At 37.3% G+C, this 19,656-nt stretch overlaps 1 protein-coding gene across 4 annotated transcripts in view; it reads right to left on the bottom strand.

The window, feature by feature from the left end:
- Positions 1-19,656, bottom strand: part of HDAC9 (histone deacetylase 9) — a 293,977-nt gene that overhangs the window by 31,690 nt on the left and 242,631 nt on the right. Inside the window, exons 4-7 of one of the 4 annotated variants that reach the window (XM_084282895.1) lie at positions 13,617-13,858; positions 12,518-12,668; positions 9,973-10,099; positions 7,884-8,005 (exon numbers count right to left, since the gene is read on the bottom strand). In XM_084282895.1, the coding sequence (XP_084139021.1) occupies positions 7,884-8,005; positions 9,973-10,099; positions 12,518-12,668; positions 13,617-13,858 (642 nt within the window). The remainder of the gene's footprint in view (positions 1-7,883; positions 8,006-9,972; positions 10,100-12,517; positions 12,669-13,616; positions 13,859-19,656) is intronic. The other 3 variants (XM_084282896.1, XM_084282897.1, XM_084282898.1) reach the window with 3 other exon arrangements.

The following is a 19,656-nucleotide window of genomic DNA, read 5'->3' as shown; positions in this document are numbered from 1 at the left end:
CTTTAAGGGGAATGTTGGTCATATGTGAAACCCTTTAGTCCTTTGCTTTATTTTACTTTTGTAAAAGGTAGAACACTTTATTTATTCAGCCTAAGTTAAATATCCATTCCCCAAATAAAAAAACAGCTTCAGTGAAACACATGGTAAAACAGCTAATTAGATTAGAGGGGATCTCTTGACTCTTCAGCTCTCTTCAGGCTAAGGAAGCCAATTTAACGAGATTAGCAATTTTTCATTGATTTCCTAAAGAAGGTTCAAAAATGCAATATACCCTGAAGCCATTTTGAATATCTAACTTTTCCTTCTTATTCACTGTAGTATTTATGGAAACAGAAAATTGCTGTTTCATTATCCATACAAACAAGAATTATCTTTCTAGTAATGCTTTATTGAGTTAGGTGTAGGAATTAGAGCTGGATGCATTTAGCCATTTAGCATTTAGCTCATTTGAACACCCAGATTTAGTTATGTATGATCAGCAGTCCTGCTGGTTCGGTCTTGATTATTGGGATTATCAAATCCAGTCGATTATTCTTGTCTCCACTTCTGACCATATACACCTGCAAATATTGCAAATTGCACTCTTCATCCTAAATCCTCCTCTGAGGATCAAACCTCTAATTCTTCCGAAGGAAAAATTACTTTCTCCAGTGAAGAAGTGTCAGAAATAATCCTCTAAGTGTAACAGTCCAGACTTTTACAGGACCACAGTTTGACCCCTAGATACTAGATGCATGATGTATTTCTTATAAAATAATTATGTTCACTACTAAGTTGTTCCCCAGGCCCCATTAAAAAAAAAAAAAAAAAAAGTTAATAGGGTGATTAAATCCCACGGACTTAAATCTATGAAAATATCCATCAGTGATAGCTCAGTGATGGCAGATAGAGAGTGTAATGTAATATTTTGTCAGCCTTCAGAAATTCCTGATTAAGCCCCATCATCTTCTCCCCTACATGTATTTTCAGAGGACACCAATTTCATCCATAGATAAGAGTGGGACAGGACTAGATTGCTGAAGCATACTCTTAAGGGTTGTCCAAAGGCAGAGCAGAGTATCAGCAGAGGGACTCCGCTACAACAGTACTGGATGCCAAGATAATGACAGCACCAAAAGGCAGTGCATATTGTTTTCCTAACAGATGAAAACTCTGGCCACATTCAGCTCAAAGGTAGGAAGGCACAACTACACTGAAGACAAATGAAGCTAAATTTGGCCCAAAAGTTGTCTGGAGTTTAAAAGCATGTTTGTCTAGCTTCTGCAAGCAAAGCTGACTTTGTGAAACCATGTCTCCAAAAAAAAAAACCCACCTGTTTAAAATCTTAATTAGACATTGATATTGCACCTTAACAATGAAACTGAATTAAAACAAGTTTACTTTTAGATAAGTTCTTTATGCTCTGGGATATAATTCCAGTCCCCTACAACTTAATTAGCTAAATATACAATGTAACCTTCCATCTGGTAGAGTAATTTAACAGGAATAATTGTGCACCACCATAACTCAACGAGACACTGAGGAAAACCATTGAAATGCTATTTCCTTTCCTTTGGAAGAGAATTATGTACAATTTCAGCATGCTTTGCATTTCTAACAGTTAAAGCCAACAGGGAGGTATCACTCTCATTTATATTACTTTCCCATGAGAAAATCAAAAGCAAAGTACAAAGCTTATGCCGTTGTTCATGAATGGCTCTGTAATACTTACTTGGCTTTAGCCAGAACATGTTATTTGGCAGCTAAAACCTTTAATTAGAATTGTGGGTTTGAACAGATTTTTCAGTGAAACTATGTTTTGCAGGAGTTTGGAGAAGTGCAATCTTTACTAACCAACGTATTCTATTTTGGATGATATGATACCATGTGATTTCCACTTTTTGCTTCTCTCTCTGTTTCTCTTTTTGCCATCTTTTAGATGTTCTTGTTTATTTTTCTGAAAGTTTTCAATTGTCCCTGTCCTAGACACAGTAGAAGAAAAAAAACTTTGAAGTCAGTAGCAAACAGTCCTGTTTGATTTGTGTGGAACAAAGTGCTTCAAATTTTATGTATAAGATTTTGTAACTTATTTATCCAGAAGGAATAGACTTTCAAATACCATTAAAATCATTCCACTTCATTTTCAATGGACACTGTACTCTTAAAATCCTTCGTATTTTAGGACTGCTTTTTTATTTAAGCTATGTTTCCATTAGGTTCAAAAGTAAAAAAGGTGTCTAGTATTGGATTACCTACTTACCAAAAACATTATGCAAGCTACTTGTTAATGCTGATTTATAAAGTGTTTCTGAAAACATACATAGTTTGTGTAAGAAAACCTTTAGGTAAACACATGATGGAGAACTTTGCAATTCAATTTTGGCTACCCATTGAGCAGCAAAAGAATTTGGACAGCATTTAGAGCAGGACTATATAATTAGATAAGCCATCAAGAAAATTCAGAATTTAGCACAACAGAGCAATTAATATCAAGGGAGAAGGTGACATATATACAAGTAGCAGGATTTGTGCTAAAACAAAAACAGAATGAAAAATCTTTATCCAGGCCATCTTGAAATTGAGTAAGAATAATCACCAATGTGCAATACCTTGTTTTCCTGCAATTAAAACTAAGTACTAAATGAAGTATCCTAGAGGAACTAACTTGTGCTAATGGAAAGACGGTGATGGTCTTTATGGGAATCATAATAGAGATGACTCCTGTTGAATCCTGGTGAGGCCTTGGCAGGCATACCAAAGCACACCAATGCAAGCTCTGTATTCTCTGACAGTGTCATTCAACCTACCCTAGCATTCATCTGTATTTTGTTTTAAGCTATCTCAGAATATTTTCCCTGCCACTCAAGCCAGAGTGACACAGTACTGCTTCTCACCCCCATTGTACAGAACTCTGAGGGACCTAGGACGATGGCTGCAGCACGGTGCGGTAGCTACAACAGTATTACATTTCCTTAGAACTGTTGGCTTCCAAGGGCTGAACTCAACTTTGGTCTATCCATTATACGAATCCAGAAGAAGCTGCTAGCAACAGTTTACTTCAAATTCACTCTTCAACTATGAGTGAAAGTTGCTTTCAACTTATTGATAGTGAATTTAGTGAATTATATGGGAACAGAAGTCAAAAAAGAAGGGCTAACAATCAGGATACCTCTTCTTTTGTATCTTACACTGTGGTAAGTGCTGGTGATTTTCTTCAGTCAAATCACCTAGCCCAAATTTTTCAAGACTGCTCATTAACTAAGGAAACCAAGGACTGCAGGAAACAGGAATGCTTAGCATCTCTGAAAAGAAGAATAAAATGAGGAAAATTATATCATGTTTGCCTTCTTTCCCTGCTTCAATGAAGAAAGTGCCTCTCCCATTTGTTGTGCTTGCTCATAAACTAAGAGAAAAATAATGACTCTCTCTACTGAGCTTGACTTCTTCATTTTGGCAGACAGGATAATTGAGGGTTTGTGATCCTCTATGCCTATTTTTTTGTACTGGAGACCAAAAGAAATCTAGCTTTTTCATATGCTCTTACTTCACAGGAGAGTGTTTTCCTAGAAAAGGCAAACAGAAATGAAATTTGGTGTCATGAAAGGGAAGAGGAGAAAACCATTTCACATGTTCTTCCCAGTTTCAACTGCTCCAGTAAATTACTGAGTCACTAAGTGCAGAAAGAATGATGGTAAGGAAATATTCGAATTAATTTCTTCTTTGAAACAAAACAAAACTAAACTAAACTAATCAAAAACCTACATGTACCGAGTTCTCATTCAGAAATCTTTCACTCTTATTACACAACAGCTATGCTGTTATTCTACGGCCTAATCAGGTTAACCTAACGTGGTTTTTACAAAGTGATCTTGATGACTGTGCAGCACAGCCTTCTTACTCCCTTTCATCACGATATTAAGCAATCCTTCATCTCCTCTTCTTTCCTGTATGAAATTACCTATTTTTCCCCCTCTAAGCTAGAACTTTGTACTATTTGCTATTTAAAAATAAAAAAAAATAAAAAATAAAAAAGTTCTACATTTCCATTGAGCATGCTTCCAATTTTTGGAAAGTGAGCCACAAACATCTCAAATAGTGCTATTGTGAGTGTTCCTCAGATCCCTGAGCAAAATGCGAGATGTAAGCTTACAAGGTCCATAAGCAAAGAAAGATTCGACAGGCATAAAACCAAAACAAATAGAAATAGTGATTCCCATTCCCATTCATGATTGTACTAAACTCATGAAAGAAAAAAAAAAAAGTTTATATGCTGTATGTATATGACATAAAAGTTTATATGCTGGAAATTTCTTCCACCAAGAGACAAAATGTGAGGCAAAATACAGAAATTCTACCACTAGCAACATTTTAGAAAAGCATGCATCTTTGGTTAGGGAGCTAACCTTTATTGTCATTTACTGGCCTTTGCTGGTTTGCATCAACACTTGCATACAGAAAATGAAATGCTACAGATTAAAGAAAATGCAAATATTATGGCCACTTGCCAGAATTTCTGCATTTATTTCAAAAAGGTTAAAAACAAACAAACAAACAAACAAAAGTTTTGCTAGCTTTACAGAAACCTCTTCAAGCAGGTATTTTCCCAGATAGATAGACAATTGAATGATGGAGTTCAGCAATCAAAAGTTCCCTATATTAAATGATCAGGTTTTCAAAGTGCACAGCTCCCATTAGAGATCTTATAGCAGTCAGTATGAATTTCAAAAGTGTTCAGTAGCTGGGAGGAATTTTCAAACCTCTCTGGGTAATTTAGACACATTAGTCTCATTGAAAGTTAATGAGCCATGTGCTGCTCAGGCTTTTGGGTGCTTTGCAGAAAACTTACATGTTACAACAGGTATCCATGGTGAAGTCCTGGGCATTTTAAAGCTTTGCTCTTACACTACTTGGGCCAAATTCTGCTCTCAGCTACAGATATGTAGCTTCTCGTAATAACATATTTATCTGTTCAATGAAGCAATAGCTTCCCTTGCTCTGCTCTTTTTGGAAGTCTGTCAGCACAGAGCATCAGATTGCAGCTGTGCAAAGCTACATGTCCTGGTATCGAGCCCCTAGGACAGCCCCAGTTCTCCATGCAGCAAAGCTCTGTGAAGCCTGCTGCTGACAAGTTCTGCTGCATCCTGGAAAGAAAGGATGAGAGGTACAGAGTAACCACAGCCACTGCACTAGGATGTTAACCCTGGTACCTCACTGTAAACATAGACAGCAAGATTGTTATGCTCTTCCCTAGTTACCTATGTGTCCTATTAATCTAGATGTTAGAAGAATAAAAACTGGACAGAATACTTTCCTCTTAACCATGGCCTATCTACATCCATTTCAAAAAGATTAATAAGGAGATGCCACTTCAGGACTAATTAAGCCAAGGTTAAATAGATTACTGAGTAATTAAGCAAGAAAATCTGAGGATTTGCAATGCCTGTGTGAGACTCAGTGTTCCCCTGGTAGTGAATAACATATCAGGATGTCAGAAAAGAAGCATTCAGCTTTGTTTCTCATTAATCTGATCTTAGAGCAATCAATCCAATCAGACTTATCTTCCAAGGGCATTACATCAAAGTTGAAGAAGAGAAAGATACCTCTATATTCTGGATTATGCTTACAAAAAAAAAAAAAGAGAGAGAGAGAGAGAAGCAAACCAAAACTGTGATTAAAGCCTTAACATATATATTCCTTTCCAAAGACTGAAAAGAATGTGAGGTTTACTTTCACATGAATCACTGACTTCATGCAGGTTCAGCACCATAGAGGGTTTACCAGGAGCCAGTGGCAATAAGTGTTCATAGCCCAAAGGAAAGGAAAAGAGGTTCACCCCTTGTGGCAAAGGTCAGATTTCTGCAGGCTTATAGCCTGTCCATATATGAGTGTTCGTGGGACATCTTTGTCTAGTAAGGTCCCATGAGGATGACACAGGCTCCAGGATGTCCCCTCTGCCTGGAGGATGGCCCTATAACCACTCAGATAAGTTTAGGGTCATTTGATTTGTGTCAATCTGGTTCCTGTTGCTTTTACTCTCAACCTGATGAACAATCATTGGAACATTTGTGGGGATGTTGCTGAAGGCTGGAATTACAACTCCAGGATAGAGAGAGACTGAACTTGTAAACAGGACATTTAACAGTTGCTACTTTCATGGTTGCAGAGAGCTATCAAATACATACCCTTGCTAACATACAATATGCTGGACACTACATTTCTATTTGCTTATCAAATTCACTATGTAAATGACATAAAAATGGTTAGGCTAATGATTATATTAGTATTTGTCTATTTATTCTGTAGATATCTTTTCAGAGAGTCATCAAGTCCTTTATCCAATTTTGTAACTGATGCACTGCATGCCCAAATATTTGGAATAACGTATAGAAAACATCTGGATTTAATTATATTATAGTCCTCTTATGCAGACAATGGGAATTGAATTAAGGAATATTTTGAAACCCCCACAGAGATATAAAAGTATTAGCAGCTGCACGAGAACTTTACTATTACAGTGTTTGAAAATGTTTTGTTTTACAGATCAACAGTCTGACACATCATAAACATCAATCATAACATTTAAGATATATAAACATGGAAGAAAAATTAAAACTTGCATTTCAAAAACATGTAGATAAATTCACAGCATTTAAAAGATGTAGAGTGTATTGTTTTGTTTAAAAAATGAAAATGTATTGCCTATTGGCACAGAACATATATGTTGTACAGTAGTATTAAGCAGAGAGACATATAAGGGCTTATTGTGACCAAATTGCCTGAATCACATTTTTATAGAATCTTGTTATATTACCACATATTGTACAAAGATCACATTAAATAATTCACCCAGAATAAATTAGCATTTTGCTTGTCATTCTTTTGAAAATATTTGGGGATATAACATGAGCTTAGAGAGTCTGCCCCAAAGTATTAGATGCAGACTGAGTTTTCTTTCTGAATGCATACTGCTTCCAAATGCTGCTTCTTTTCAAGTCAATACCAGTTTTGCAGTGAGTTTTCAGTCTCCCAGTGGCTAAATCACATTCAAAGGCTATTAGCACAGTAGGGGGTCAGACTTTCCCTCTGAATGTAACTATATCACTCAACAGCAGACTCATGCAATAAGCGATCTAATGTTTTCTTTTCTTTCTCTTTTTTCCCCTCTTAGTGTATCCCTGCATTCCTGGATACCGGTCACTGCACCAAGAACCTGAGGCAATAGCCACATGGACTCCACCATCATCCTTCTAGCTTTATGATGCAGAAAAAGACAAGTCTACAGTTCACCTGCTGTCAAGAAAAACAGTTCATTTGCTAAATCCTTTGAAACATTCTGAAACGTTCAAATGAACATTCTATTGTAAATTATTATACATTCCTATGTGTAAAAAACACATACAAATGTGTGCATGTATATGTGTGTGTATGTAGATACACATACAAACTTTGGCAATCAAGGTGACAAAATATATTATTCCAATTCCACCTCTTTCCATGAATTCCCCTCACAATGTCCTGAAAAACTTTGTCTAAAGGCACCATACCATCTGAAGACAGATACTGTATCTACCATGCAAAAGAGAGACAGTTATTAAACCCAGAAGTTATACTCAGATAAAGAAAATAATATCATAAAGATCCGTGAAATGATGGTTTGATTAGAAACTACACTTATCAGGACTGAAGCTTGCACTAGCTGTTAGTGTTGGGAAATACTGACTCTTGATACCGTGTGGTCAATCCAACCTTGTAAAGATACAGTCAGGATCTTTGAACTTACCCTTAGTATCATCCTGAACAGGCTTTGTGGATTATAATATATGCCTTGCTGGTGGATAGCCTGGTTAAAATAAAGGGTGGGAGAATTACTGGGTAAGAGGATCGAATAAACTACTCTAACTCACCCGTTTTACGGAGTGGAAAATCATCCTTGGCATCCTGTGCTCCTGGTAAAGTGTATTTGTACGGTGGCGAGGCCCCACTCAGGGGTGGAGAGCTTTGATCCAGTGAGGTATGGTGGGCAGCCCTGCAGCAGACACAGAGGGGTCACAAATTAGCAGTCGCTGAGGTGACCAGCAGTAACTATCTACACATGTTGTACACATGTCTCAGCTGTGTTTATGTTCTTGTTCCTCTAAGTGTGCACAAACCACAGGCTCATGTAACCAATTTCACTTTTACAGTAAGTTATGGAACTCCTCGGGATTCCCAAGAATGTGCTTTTTGCACTCATTATAAAACTCACATCGGATAAGAGTCATGTTGACCTACAGACAGGATCTGTCACCAGTTTGGGGAATTGACCATTTTAGATTGTTGCATTTTAATATGAACCATCTGAAGCACAGCACAAGCCATTTAAGTCTTGTTTATTACGTACAAATAGATGTGTATTGACCCAGCCTTTTCTAACAAAACGTGGGTGGATTTTCAGGGTGGGATGTGTGTGTGTGTGAGGGTGGAAGGTGCTGTTGGTATGTAAAACAGAAAAGAATAATGAGTTACTACTATCTGTTGAAAAAAAATGCAAACTATTTAGACAAGAGGAGACGGGGAAGCTAAATCCTTGCACTTAATTTCATTTTGGAAGTTTTCTGAGTACACCACTGCAGCACATAGCACTCACATCAGCAGAGAAGCTCCAAACTGAAGAACACTTGCTGACAATTGCTGAATGAAGGAAATAGTGTGGGCAGATCTTTCTGGATGTGGAAACAGCAAATTGCAAAGAAATTGCATCATTTGGCCTAGAGACAGGTTTTTATTTTTGGTTGATATTTTTATTTAGAGGGAAAGAGGGGAAAAGGAGGGAAACTTTCATACTTTGTATTTATCTAAACCTCATTTTACTTGGCCTCTTACAGAGCCTCTCCCTTTGTTTTCAATGTAATGTGGCTAATCCAGTAATACTATGTCTCTGTCAAAGAGAGTCACTACTGAAATGAGGCACTACTTTCCCTAGTGTAGCAGAAGACATCCCTCTGTAGAGCTTCTAGTTCTCACCCATCTGAAGACTCAGAACTAAGCTCACACTATTAGTCCAGAAATCTTACTCAAGAGAATTTTCACATTACTTGGAAGAAATTATTTATTCTATCTCCACCAGAAACAATGTAACTGTGTATTAAATCATGTTACCACAATGTTCTGATTAGCTCCAAATGGGAACTCCTTCAGTAATTCTTTTTAAAAAGAACAAGTACTAGAAAAAATTCTAATGTACTATATGCATTTCTGTTTGTCCTACTGAAGGCCAGCTTGGGGATAATGTTGAAATCTTTTGGAAATGCAGTCAGATATTTTTATTATTATTTTATTTAATGACTTAAAAGAATGTGTCTGTTGTAATCAGGAAGTTAGTAAGGAATTAATTAGTTAAAAATAAAGAAAATAAATTAACTCTTAGAATAGTAGTATATGCATTACAGGACCCAACAAAATCACTTGTTTCAGTGGCCTAAGCAGGTTCTTATCAATGCTAAGCCATTGTCAGAATATGTAGTTTTGGACACTGAAATCCATCAGAGTTAGAGAAGTTAAAAAAAACACTATCCTTCTCAAAATCCTTGTGACTTACTTACATCATACAAATAACTTCACTGGAAGCCATCTCTTCATGAAGAAACAAGTTTTGTCACTGATTCAAAATCCAAGCAGATCAAATACAAATTGTTTTAAGTACAAAAATTGAAGAGACTTGGGAAAATATCAAGTGTAATTGGAAAATCGTGATGGCATCAAGAGATGAAGCAGTTCAAATAAAAGGTTTATACAAATTTCTGACACCATTGTGTTCTGTACAGCTGTCATATTATCACTGCCCACTTAGTACTCTTCAGTTCAACAAGATATGTCAAACTTTTTGCTAACTTCTTGGCTGAATTTTCATCTTGTTCTAGAGTTAAACTCTTAGCATCCCTGCTGGAGGATCTTTCTGACTAGTTTAAGTTGATACCTCAACATGGGAAGGAAATAGCCTAACACTGAACATACGTGTACCAGAGCTTGGGGTGGCGGTTCATGGAATGATTCTTCCCATTTGCTGGAGAGTCTTTTGTTGCCGATTTACTCAACAGGAACTCTTGAAGTTTCTGCTTCACTTCTGTACTGGCCACTGCCCCTATGACACACAGAATTAAACATATCTAATTTTTACTTTAAAAATTACATTTTTAAAGAAAACAAAAATTCTATCACAAAACAAACAAAAAACAAAACAAACAAACAAAAAAAAACAGTCCATATCCTTGCTGCTGAAAGTGCTGTAAATTAAAAAAATATTGGTGGAAATCAGTCAAAATGAGATAACATTTGGATTAGTGTTTCTCTATAGATGACTGAAGTTGGTCGTAACCCAAAAATCCAGTGAAGTCATAAAAGAATCTTTCATCAGTAGATGAGGCCAGTTATCCAAGACCAGATATATCTAAAGAATTTAGAGCATTTCCTAATTCCCAAATCCAAAATCAATGACAGAACTAAAAAGATAGGAACAAAAGGACATTTTGAGTAAGCAGTGAAGACTGTTTTTTCTTTTTGTAAAAAGATAGTAATAGCACAGCAAATCTGCCCTTTGAACAGTTTGATTATGAGCAGAATTCTGTAAAAAGAGCCAAAAATGAGCCTTTTTATTCATGCCACTCAAGAGCCTCTACCTGTGATGTCTGAAAGATGGACTACAGAAACATGTTGCAGTTGATAACTCTACTCTTATGTCACAAAAATGACAGAAAGACAACGTAACAGAAGACATACTGCATTTTGACCTCTCTCAGTCACTAGCTCAAAAGAGCAAAATCAGCAGGGCACGTCAGTGTCAGGTTAAACTATTGATTCCTACTTCCAGCATGGGGCAGGCTTCTTTACTCAGTCATAATATTCTTTGAAAAAAGGACATAAAAAAGGAAACAAAAATTATTTCAGTTTTCCCCAAACAGTGATAAAAAAGGGAAGAAAAAAATGCTTCTTTGAAAGTAGTAGCACCAGGAAATACTGATACTCTAAGTATTTGGTTACCCAACAGCACAGCTAGCTGGTGAGCATGTCCCCCAATGACCTTGTTCCCATAAAATATCTCTGCTACCCCTCAGTTTCAGATCCTAACTCCACTTTTTGTGTGTTTCTTCCCTCCTCTACTCGTTAAGTAGATCAGCAGCATCATATGCCGGGGCTGGGCTTGGGGGTCACAAGTGCTGCAAGAAATCAAACTGTAAAGGGAACCATGGAGTTCACGCTGCTGCCCATCCTCTGGCATGTAAGTGTAAATGAAGTCCAACTGTTTGTATGGATGCTGATTTTCACACTATCTATAGGATCCTTGGGGCTTCTTCCACCCTTGCCATTCTGGGTCATTAGGCTGGTGGTTTGAAAATTACTAATGTTGCAGAGAGCAAGGAACCCGACTAGACCAGGTTGAAGAGGATAGAGGAACAACTTCAGATTGCTAATGCTCCACCAAAAAAGCTTTCTGCAGACAGAGGAACAGATCTACCCCTCGCTTTTCCCCAAAGAATGTGAAAATAACACCACCACTGCCACCTAAACAAGAATTATTTGAAAGCTCTGTTTGACAGCGATATAATGCTTTCAGGGATTCATTGTTTACCAAAGTAATGTAAGACCATGGACACCTTAATTTCTAGTCTACAGTATGGTATACCCACAGCTGTTGAACTAATACAGTTTTCCACCCAAGAAAAAAAGGCAAGAGTGTACGATCCCCCTGAGCATTATGTACAACACTTTTCTCGTTTTGTCTCTGTTAGTTAATATATTTTGCTCAACTAGGAGGCCAAATAACAGTGTCTCCTTGTGGCATCTTCATTTTAAATACATTCACAATCTATTTTTGCAACATAATTTTTAAGCTGACCTGACAAAAAAGAATTATTTGTATCTGTCTCCCTCTAGTGAACACCAAATTCCAACAGCATCCTTTTTATCTGTCATTTACCTTACAGATATGTATTAGGTAGAAATAACTCTTTGCTGGGTCTCATGAAATGGTATCAAAACCAAACACAAGGCAGTTTGAAAACATTGGTCTTATAACTCAGGCAGAAGTATTCAGATGTCTCAGTTGAAGGTATTCTTAAACACTTTGTTATATTTTCAGACTTGAAAGACATTCAGACAATGCTCAAATTACTTGATCAGTAACATGGCGTGCTGTTTGGTAGTGATTTCTGTATCTAGAAATAAGCTCTTCAGAGAGAAATTCTCAAGTGAAGCTTTATGCTTTCAAATTCCTTCTGATTTTATAAAAAGAGCTAGCTACTTGAGAGGCATATATGCAGGTCTGCCAAGAAGGTGCTTTCCTGAAGTTCTGCAAATCTGCACACAAAAGAGCAGTGTGTTTTTGTGGGTGCAACAGGTGGCTCTGCCTTTCTGCAAGCACAGCATTGACTACTCTGTAGTTGCATATTTCATACAATAATAGAATTGCTTCAGATCCCTGTTCATTGTCCACTGCAGCTGCAAGAAGATATAAGGGAATATATTAATTTCATATTAGGGTTCACGGTACATTGGTGCTTACTTTCTCGACCTCTTTCTTTGCCTCTGAGAGGAGGAAGCTGCTGTTCCCTGCGATGCCTCTCCAGCTCCTGCTCTTGTCTCTGCTGCTCCAGTTTCTGCTCTTTTTCAAGAAGTTCTTGCTGTTGTTTAATGGCTAGGAGTTCCTGTTGTAGCTTGCACAGAACAAAAAGACATGAGAAAATGCAGTTTTCAGTGTTTTCTAGGTCAATTCTGGCCAAAATAACCCCCTTAAATAACTAAGTATTAGTGCTTTTCTGTGTGCTTACACTTCTTTTTACCTCCTAACTGCCTTTCCAGTCTTTTTAGCAGCATAGTGCATTACCAGCTGTCACTAAAATGAACTCTACTATCAGGTAGCAGCTGGCTGCTGTAGTTACTCATCTTCCTCTTTTGGCAAAAATGCATGGAAACTGCATAACGCACTTTGCCAGTGTGTCACCAAATCCTGGCTGCTGTGCTCAGCTGCATTTGTCAGCTTTGTCCAGTGGAAATTTAGCACGGTAATATAACAGCAAGTAGATCAGAAGAAAAAAAAAGTATAAATAAAAAGAAAGGCAAGATCATAAATTCACAGCCAAAATCCATTATTGCAGTCCTACCACTGCACAAATCTTTTTTTTTTTTTTTTTTTTTTTTAATGTCATGTGAGGTAGCTAAGAGAAGGGTGAAAACACAAAGTTTGCTTGGCCTACCTCTGTTTTACAAATACAAATGTTATGTACTTGTCTATTGATATGATTTGTGGGCATAAATTCAGACAGCAGCCAAAAAAGCAGTCTTTTAATATACTCAAAATTGCTCACACTGAAAAGACAGCCATATTGAAGTCAGGCTGAAAAATTAACATTGTGAAATTGGTAGTTTGATTTTTTGTGGATTTACAGGCTTCATGAGTTTGGGGAGTGTTATAATACAACTTTGATCTGCTGGGAACAACTTGCTGGCAGTTATTTTGCTTGAACATGCTTCTGTTACCCAAACAGAGAGGAAAAAGCACTCACACTCCATCTCATAGATACAGGAACACTCCCTTTAGCTGAGTCTGTCTCAGCATATTCAGTTTGCAAATATACTGAGGGAAAAATTGAAAATGTTGCTACCTTTATGTGCTCCTGCAGCTGGGCCTGATGCTGGCGGGTCAGGTTTTCATGCTGCTTCTGAAACTCTGCAATCAGCAGTTGTTTCTGAATTTGCTGCTGCTGCTGGATCAGAAGTAGCTCCTGCTGTAGCTGCTTTTCACGCATAATTGGGTCCACCATGGGAACCATCATCCTGAGATCGGTTCGCAAGTCTAATGGTGAGATAGGCTCTAATCCCACAGGAACCTCCGACTTCACATCCACTGAGAAAGGAAAACAACAAAATATATACATGTTAAATATAACTGGAGAAGCAGAATAGAGATTATTCTTACTGGGTAAAAGAACAATTTCACTCAAAGACTCCTTCAATGTACAGAGCCAACATTTATGAAAACTATACAGTATGCAAACTTCTAATATTTCTACTAGCAACCAGAGATTTTCCAAACCATTTTATCATTTTCCAGAAAATGTCTGGAAAGAATATTCCTGGATTAATATTCTGCTGAATAGATTAACAACCAATTCACTTCTAAAACCATGTCTCAGCCTTCAGGAGCATTATTTAGTGAGAACCTCCCAGACTCTAAGAATGCTTAACAACAAAGTGTTCTGGGCACTTCTTCAGCTTGATGTGAAGGCCTGTAGTTCTTTCTGGGTTGAAAGACATTTTCTAAAAGAGAAAGCTAGCATGTAGATTATCCAAAGATGGTGTTACAGACAGATAGCTATTGCATATAATATACCTGGTTTTGTAGCAAACCCACAGGAGTAACACACATGAAAATACAGGAAAATATTGGACACACAATATGAGAAGGATTAATACAGCTTTTTGGAAAATCACCACTGTGCTTGGAGTAGATTAGACACCGTACTCTATGCATGTCTTGCAAGAAAATTAAAACACGTTAGATTATTTCAATTTGCAGCCATAATGTTATATATTATTAATCCATCATTAAAGTGAAGAATGAAGAAGCCTGTGGGCTTCCATCTCCTGATTTAAACAGAAAGAACGGAAAATCAGCAGAAGAGAGAGAGATTTGATGATTTTCAGTATAATAATTTTAAAGCTCATGTTTTCATATTACGAGATGAGACAGAGCATAACTTTACCTGTTAAAAAAGAACAAAAAAACTAGCAAGTATCATTTTTACAAGAGGAAAACAGCACAGGTCTGCGACAGTGCTTAGCAGTTCTGATTCCATCCACTAGAGGACAGTGGAATACAAACACATTAACTGCAATTCCTGCTACTCAACCAGAAAAATACGATTGTTAACTAGAAACAAACATGACGTCAGGAAATGACCAGACTACACGTTTTTCTCATTTTATTCTGTTATACCTGTATTTGTATTCCACGAGAAAACCAAAGGGAAGCAGTGAAAAAATCTAGCAAACAGGAGCAATAAAGCTGCAGAAGTCGAAACTGTAGCAAACAGACAGAACTGAACTCTACTGCACAATAACACCTACTGGCATAAAATATACAAACATACAACATATTTTTACAAAAAAATGTGAGGCACTGGATTTGTTTTACTGACCGTATTCTCTCATGGTCAATATTCTGGAAACATTTCCTAGGTGTTTCTTTTTCTTTTTCTTTTCTTTCTTCTTTTTTTTTTTTTTTTTTTTTTTTTTTTTTAATCCTAGCAACTGTGATTGTAAACCTCAGAGCATAATTTGTCTTCTTAACCTGTTACCCCAATAGAAAGATTGTGTCTAAGTGCTTACTTTTGTTCTGAGACTAATCACTAAATTATAAAAAATCACCTTTAACTTACAAAAACTACTCTTGATTATAAATAATTGCCCCAGACCAAGAGAAACGGACAGGCAAAGCCCCAGCCTTTCATCCCATTTATTCAGCAGCAATCCACATTCCATTTGTCTAGACTAAATATAGCTGCGTTTATACAAGAAATCAATAGTGCTTGCAGAGAGCAGAGCAAAGACATGAATATTTCATCAAACTCTGAGAGAAATGGCAATCAGCGAACTGACAGTGCTGTGCAGGCTCACTGCCCCTCCAGATAAGTCTCCGGCACTTGGACAATGGCTTGCTGCCTGCAAGTCACAATCTTATCATAGGCGCTCTGCTATTTTTAACATTAATTGCAATGTAGGTGACAAAGACTTATCATGTTTAAAGTAGAGAGATGGACTTTCTTACAGCTTCTGTGACAGGATAATAAGCCTTACTTGGAGCAATAATAGTAACCGGAGCCGTGCAAACCCTGCAGGGTTTGGTTTGCAATAGTGTTTGCAAACTGAACCCTGCAGTTGATTTTGCAGATACTGGCTACAAATCAACCCCTACAAGTCCTCATGGCGAGTCAGTCTGATTACACCTCCTACTCCTGCTGAGCATCCCACCTCTTCATTCTAAGAGCTCTTCTCTGTAACTGTGAGGGGAAGACTTGAGACTTTTCTAACAATGGAAATTTCCTTCCACAATTTGTAAAATGGAGAATTGAAAGCTGGGTTTGATCAGATACAGATTTTCAAGAATTTTTACACACTCAAATAATAAATCTAATACTGGAACACCTAATTCATCAGATTCAACTTTAACTCGTGTGTTAACACAAGAGAAAATAAACATTAAAGTATTCCTAGAAACTTGAATACATAGAAATCTATATAAAATCTTTCATGTCATTTAAAAGCCAATGTTTACTGACAAATAAAGACAAGCAGTATTTCCTGTCATAAATATTGCTAACATTAAGTTTACCTCCAATTCTACTAATAACTGTTGACACAGCAGCTATTGGCTTTTGGTGGTAATTGCTGTCTTAAAACTCTAACAGTTAATAGTGACATTGATAATAGTTAACCTCCTCAGCCAGATGATTCTCAACAAGTAGCCATAAAGCTACCAAACAATACTGTGTTATCGCCTGCTACATGGGCCTGATGCCACAGGCCATTTACATTCTTCTAACTTGTTATCAGCTGACAAGGAAGAGACAAAGAAGCCCTGTGGAGTTACATCAGTGTGAAAAATGTGTAATGGAGCAGAGAATCAGAATCAGTGTCTTTAACAGCTTTGAATTTTAGCTGAAGCATCTTCTCCCCACCACCCTGATACAACTGTAACACTAGACAGACCAAAGGTGATGCAGAATGTTTATTCTCAACAAGGAAGTGTGTACGTGTATTTCACCCCATCCACACTGGGATAAATGTATTTTTGGGGTAGAAAAAGAAATGGCCTAATCACCACGCTCCACTTTCAAGAACTTTTCACAAGAAGCAGTGGGATGTAGAACTTCCAACAACTGATGCATCAAGCTGTTAGCCAAAGAAGGAAAAAGATGGGTAAGGAAAGAAATATATGTAATAGGTTCATAAAGACCACCTCCACTTGAAGGAGCCCTGTTTTGCAGGATTCCTGGTGCCACCAGTGCAGCGAGGTCCTAGTGGGTACAATTCAGGGTGGGACACTGCCCTGTTCTCTCTCTGCTGTGGTCTGGAGATGATCCTTCCCAACATCTCTGCTGACTACAGGGCAAGCCCAGGGAGTCCCCTCTACAGATAACTAAGGTCAGACTCTCTTCTGAGCTCAAGTTAGCTGTGGTGAATATGACAGAAGTCTGCCGAATATAAACTAAAAATGAAATGTTAGTGTCAGCAATTCCAGGAAAAACGTTAAAATTTTAGCAGAAAAATACTTAATTTTCAGCTATAAGTAACTGCAAAGGCTTCTCCCCCCCCTTCTTTTTGTATAAAAACTCAGTGGCCTTTATCTTGAAATGTAACAACAAAAATAGTCTCGGGAAAACTTCCATATCAATTATATTCCATAGTTGCATTTCCTGCAGTGCTTTTGATATTCTGTGTAAAGAAAATAAGATACTTGGAAAACGTCATGCTTGTTGAGTATATTTAAAGACTTGTAGCATATTTAAAAAGAGATAAAAGAGCTTGTTTTAACCCTGGTGCCTTGTTTTTTGAAACAATTTCTTAAAACGGGAATCACTGAAAAACGGTAAGTCTTTCACTAAGAGATAGCATTTCAAGCTTGTTTCTAGTGACTAGCTTCAATTTCTGCACACTGGTATATTAAAATACATGAGTCTTATGAATCACAAGTGCTAAAAGAAAATACCAGGAAATAAAGCAGCCCACTTCTTTTTTGTTGGCAATTACCTGTCTTGGCAGACATTTATGCCATCTTTAAAAACAGGAACCTAAAGAAGGGCTGCTGCAATCAGTTGAATTGTTGTCATTCTTCATTTGAGATGTAATGAAGAGTTCTAGTAGACTTCCTACCAGAATACATTGAGTGCATTTTTGATTCTTACATTAGGAGAACTGTGTTAATTTGCAGGGACTGCAGGGACTCAAATTAACCCTTTCACAGTGGAATTTCTCACACATCTGACTATGCTGTTGGGCTAGGAGAGGGAGGCAGACAGGAGAGAAGAACAGGGAATTAAGCTGGTTAGACTCTTGTTCCTGCTTATTCATCCAAGGCAGCATTTTACTTGAGAAGCAGTTAAGGTTTATGAAGTGAGCAAGGAGGCCTACAAAAGTTGGAATGCTAAACTAAAATTACATGTGACAAGAGACAGAAGACAAGCTCCTCCAACTAACAATTTCAGTATTAGGCAATAAAAGTGTATTCCTGAAAACAGACAAAAACAAGTAAAATTTTGAAGAGTAATCCTGCCAAGAAATGAGCACACCACATCCCAAACATCAACTCAGTGAAGTATTACAAAGAAAAGAGAATGTGAGAGCAGTTTATACTAGTGCTACTCCTTTGAACTCTCTTCTACAAAACAGAACCCACCAGAAGTGCTTATTAAGTTATATAGTACTTTGCATAGTTTTCATATGCTTTTCATAAAATAAAAACAAACCAGAATAGTTTTGCACATTTTAGTGTAAAAGAGACTGCCTCCATTTGACCTCTTCATTCAGAGAAAGTGAAAACCCCTCCTGTTTCAGGATTAGCCACCAGTAAATCATGACGTAATCAGAAGGCTAAGGAATTTACAGAAAATAGGTTGAAATAGTGGAAAGATGGAAGATCCACTGCAAATGAAGACAATGCATTATATTTGCGTTCCAGTTTAAACACAGAATTCTCTAGATTTATGTACCACATCATTCAGGACTTGAAAAGCACTGATATCTGGAAAGCCATAAGACACCAGTAATGAAGCAGAGAAGGGGCACAAAGAAAGGATTTAAAATTTCTGAGTACATTGGGGCAGAGCTTTCCCTGTTGAAAAGCAGTGTTACAGGAACATTGCTCACTCTGTAATCTAAGAGCAGTCCTGGCATAACGATAAGGCACTGCTTGCCATCACAGCCAGTGTAAATAAAGAGCTAATAGAGCAATGTGTCAGCTGTGGGCATACTGGAAAATTAAGTGAGCAACTTGGTTTTGAACAGCCATGACTAAAGAGGATGGAGTCTGGCATGAAAACCACTATAGCAATTGCTTAACATACTAATTTGCAGAAAATTTTCCTAATTTGGAGCCTACTTCCCACAAGTCACAACTTTCTGATGGAAGCTGTGCCACTACAAGACCTTCACTACAGAATGCAGGAGCTAGAAGTTGAAATTTTAAGAATAACCAGTACAGAATCAGAAGTCAGATGTTCAATAAACTGTGAAAGGTTAGGTTACCTCCCATGGTATGCTTTTATCATTCCAGCTTTGGTGACTAAATTCTTGTACATCAATTCTCAGCTGGTATAATCTGTCATCCCTCTGTTGACTTCAATATAGGCGAAGCTTCTTTATGCCACCCGAGAAGCTTGATCCAGAATCTCTCTCACGAGTATAGGGGTGAAGAAAGATGACCTTGAGAGCATCTCATTTTAATATCCTTAATGTGACAAAAGCATCTGGATTTTGGATGGCAGTTGGATTTTGCAATATATATATTTTTTCCAATATTTAAAATCAACAGGTTTTTTTCTCCATTCTCAAAATTAAGCTAAGGGGTCCACCCAAATAAAAAATAGTGCCATTTATATTTCACTCAATGTTATTAAATATTTTTGATTAATTACACTTCTTTAA

The sequence above is a fragment of the Netta rufina genome, assembly GCF_964035555.1.
Source record: "Netta rufina genome assembly, chromosome: 2".
Lineage (NCBI taxonomy): Eukaryota > Metazoa > Chordata > Aves > Anseriformes > Anatidae > Netta > Netta rufina.
This window is presented reverse-complemented; position numbering and strand designations above follow the sequence as displayed.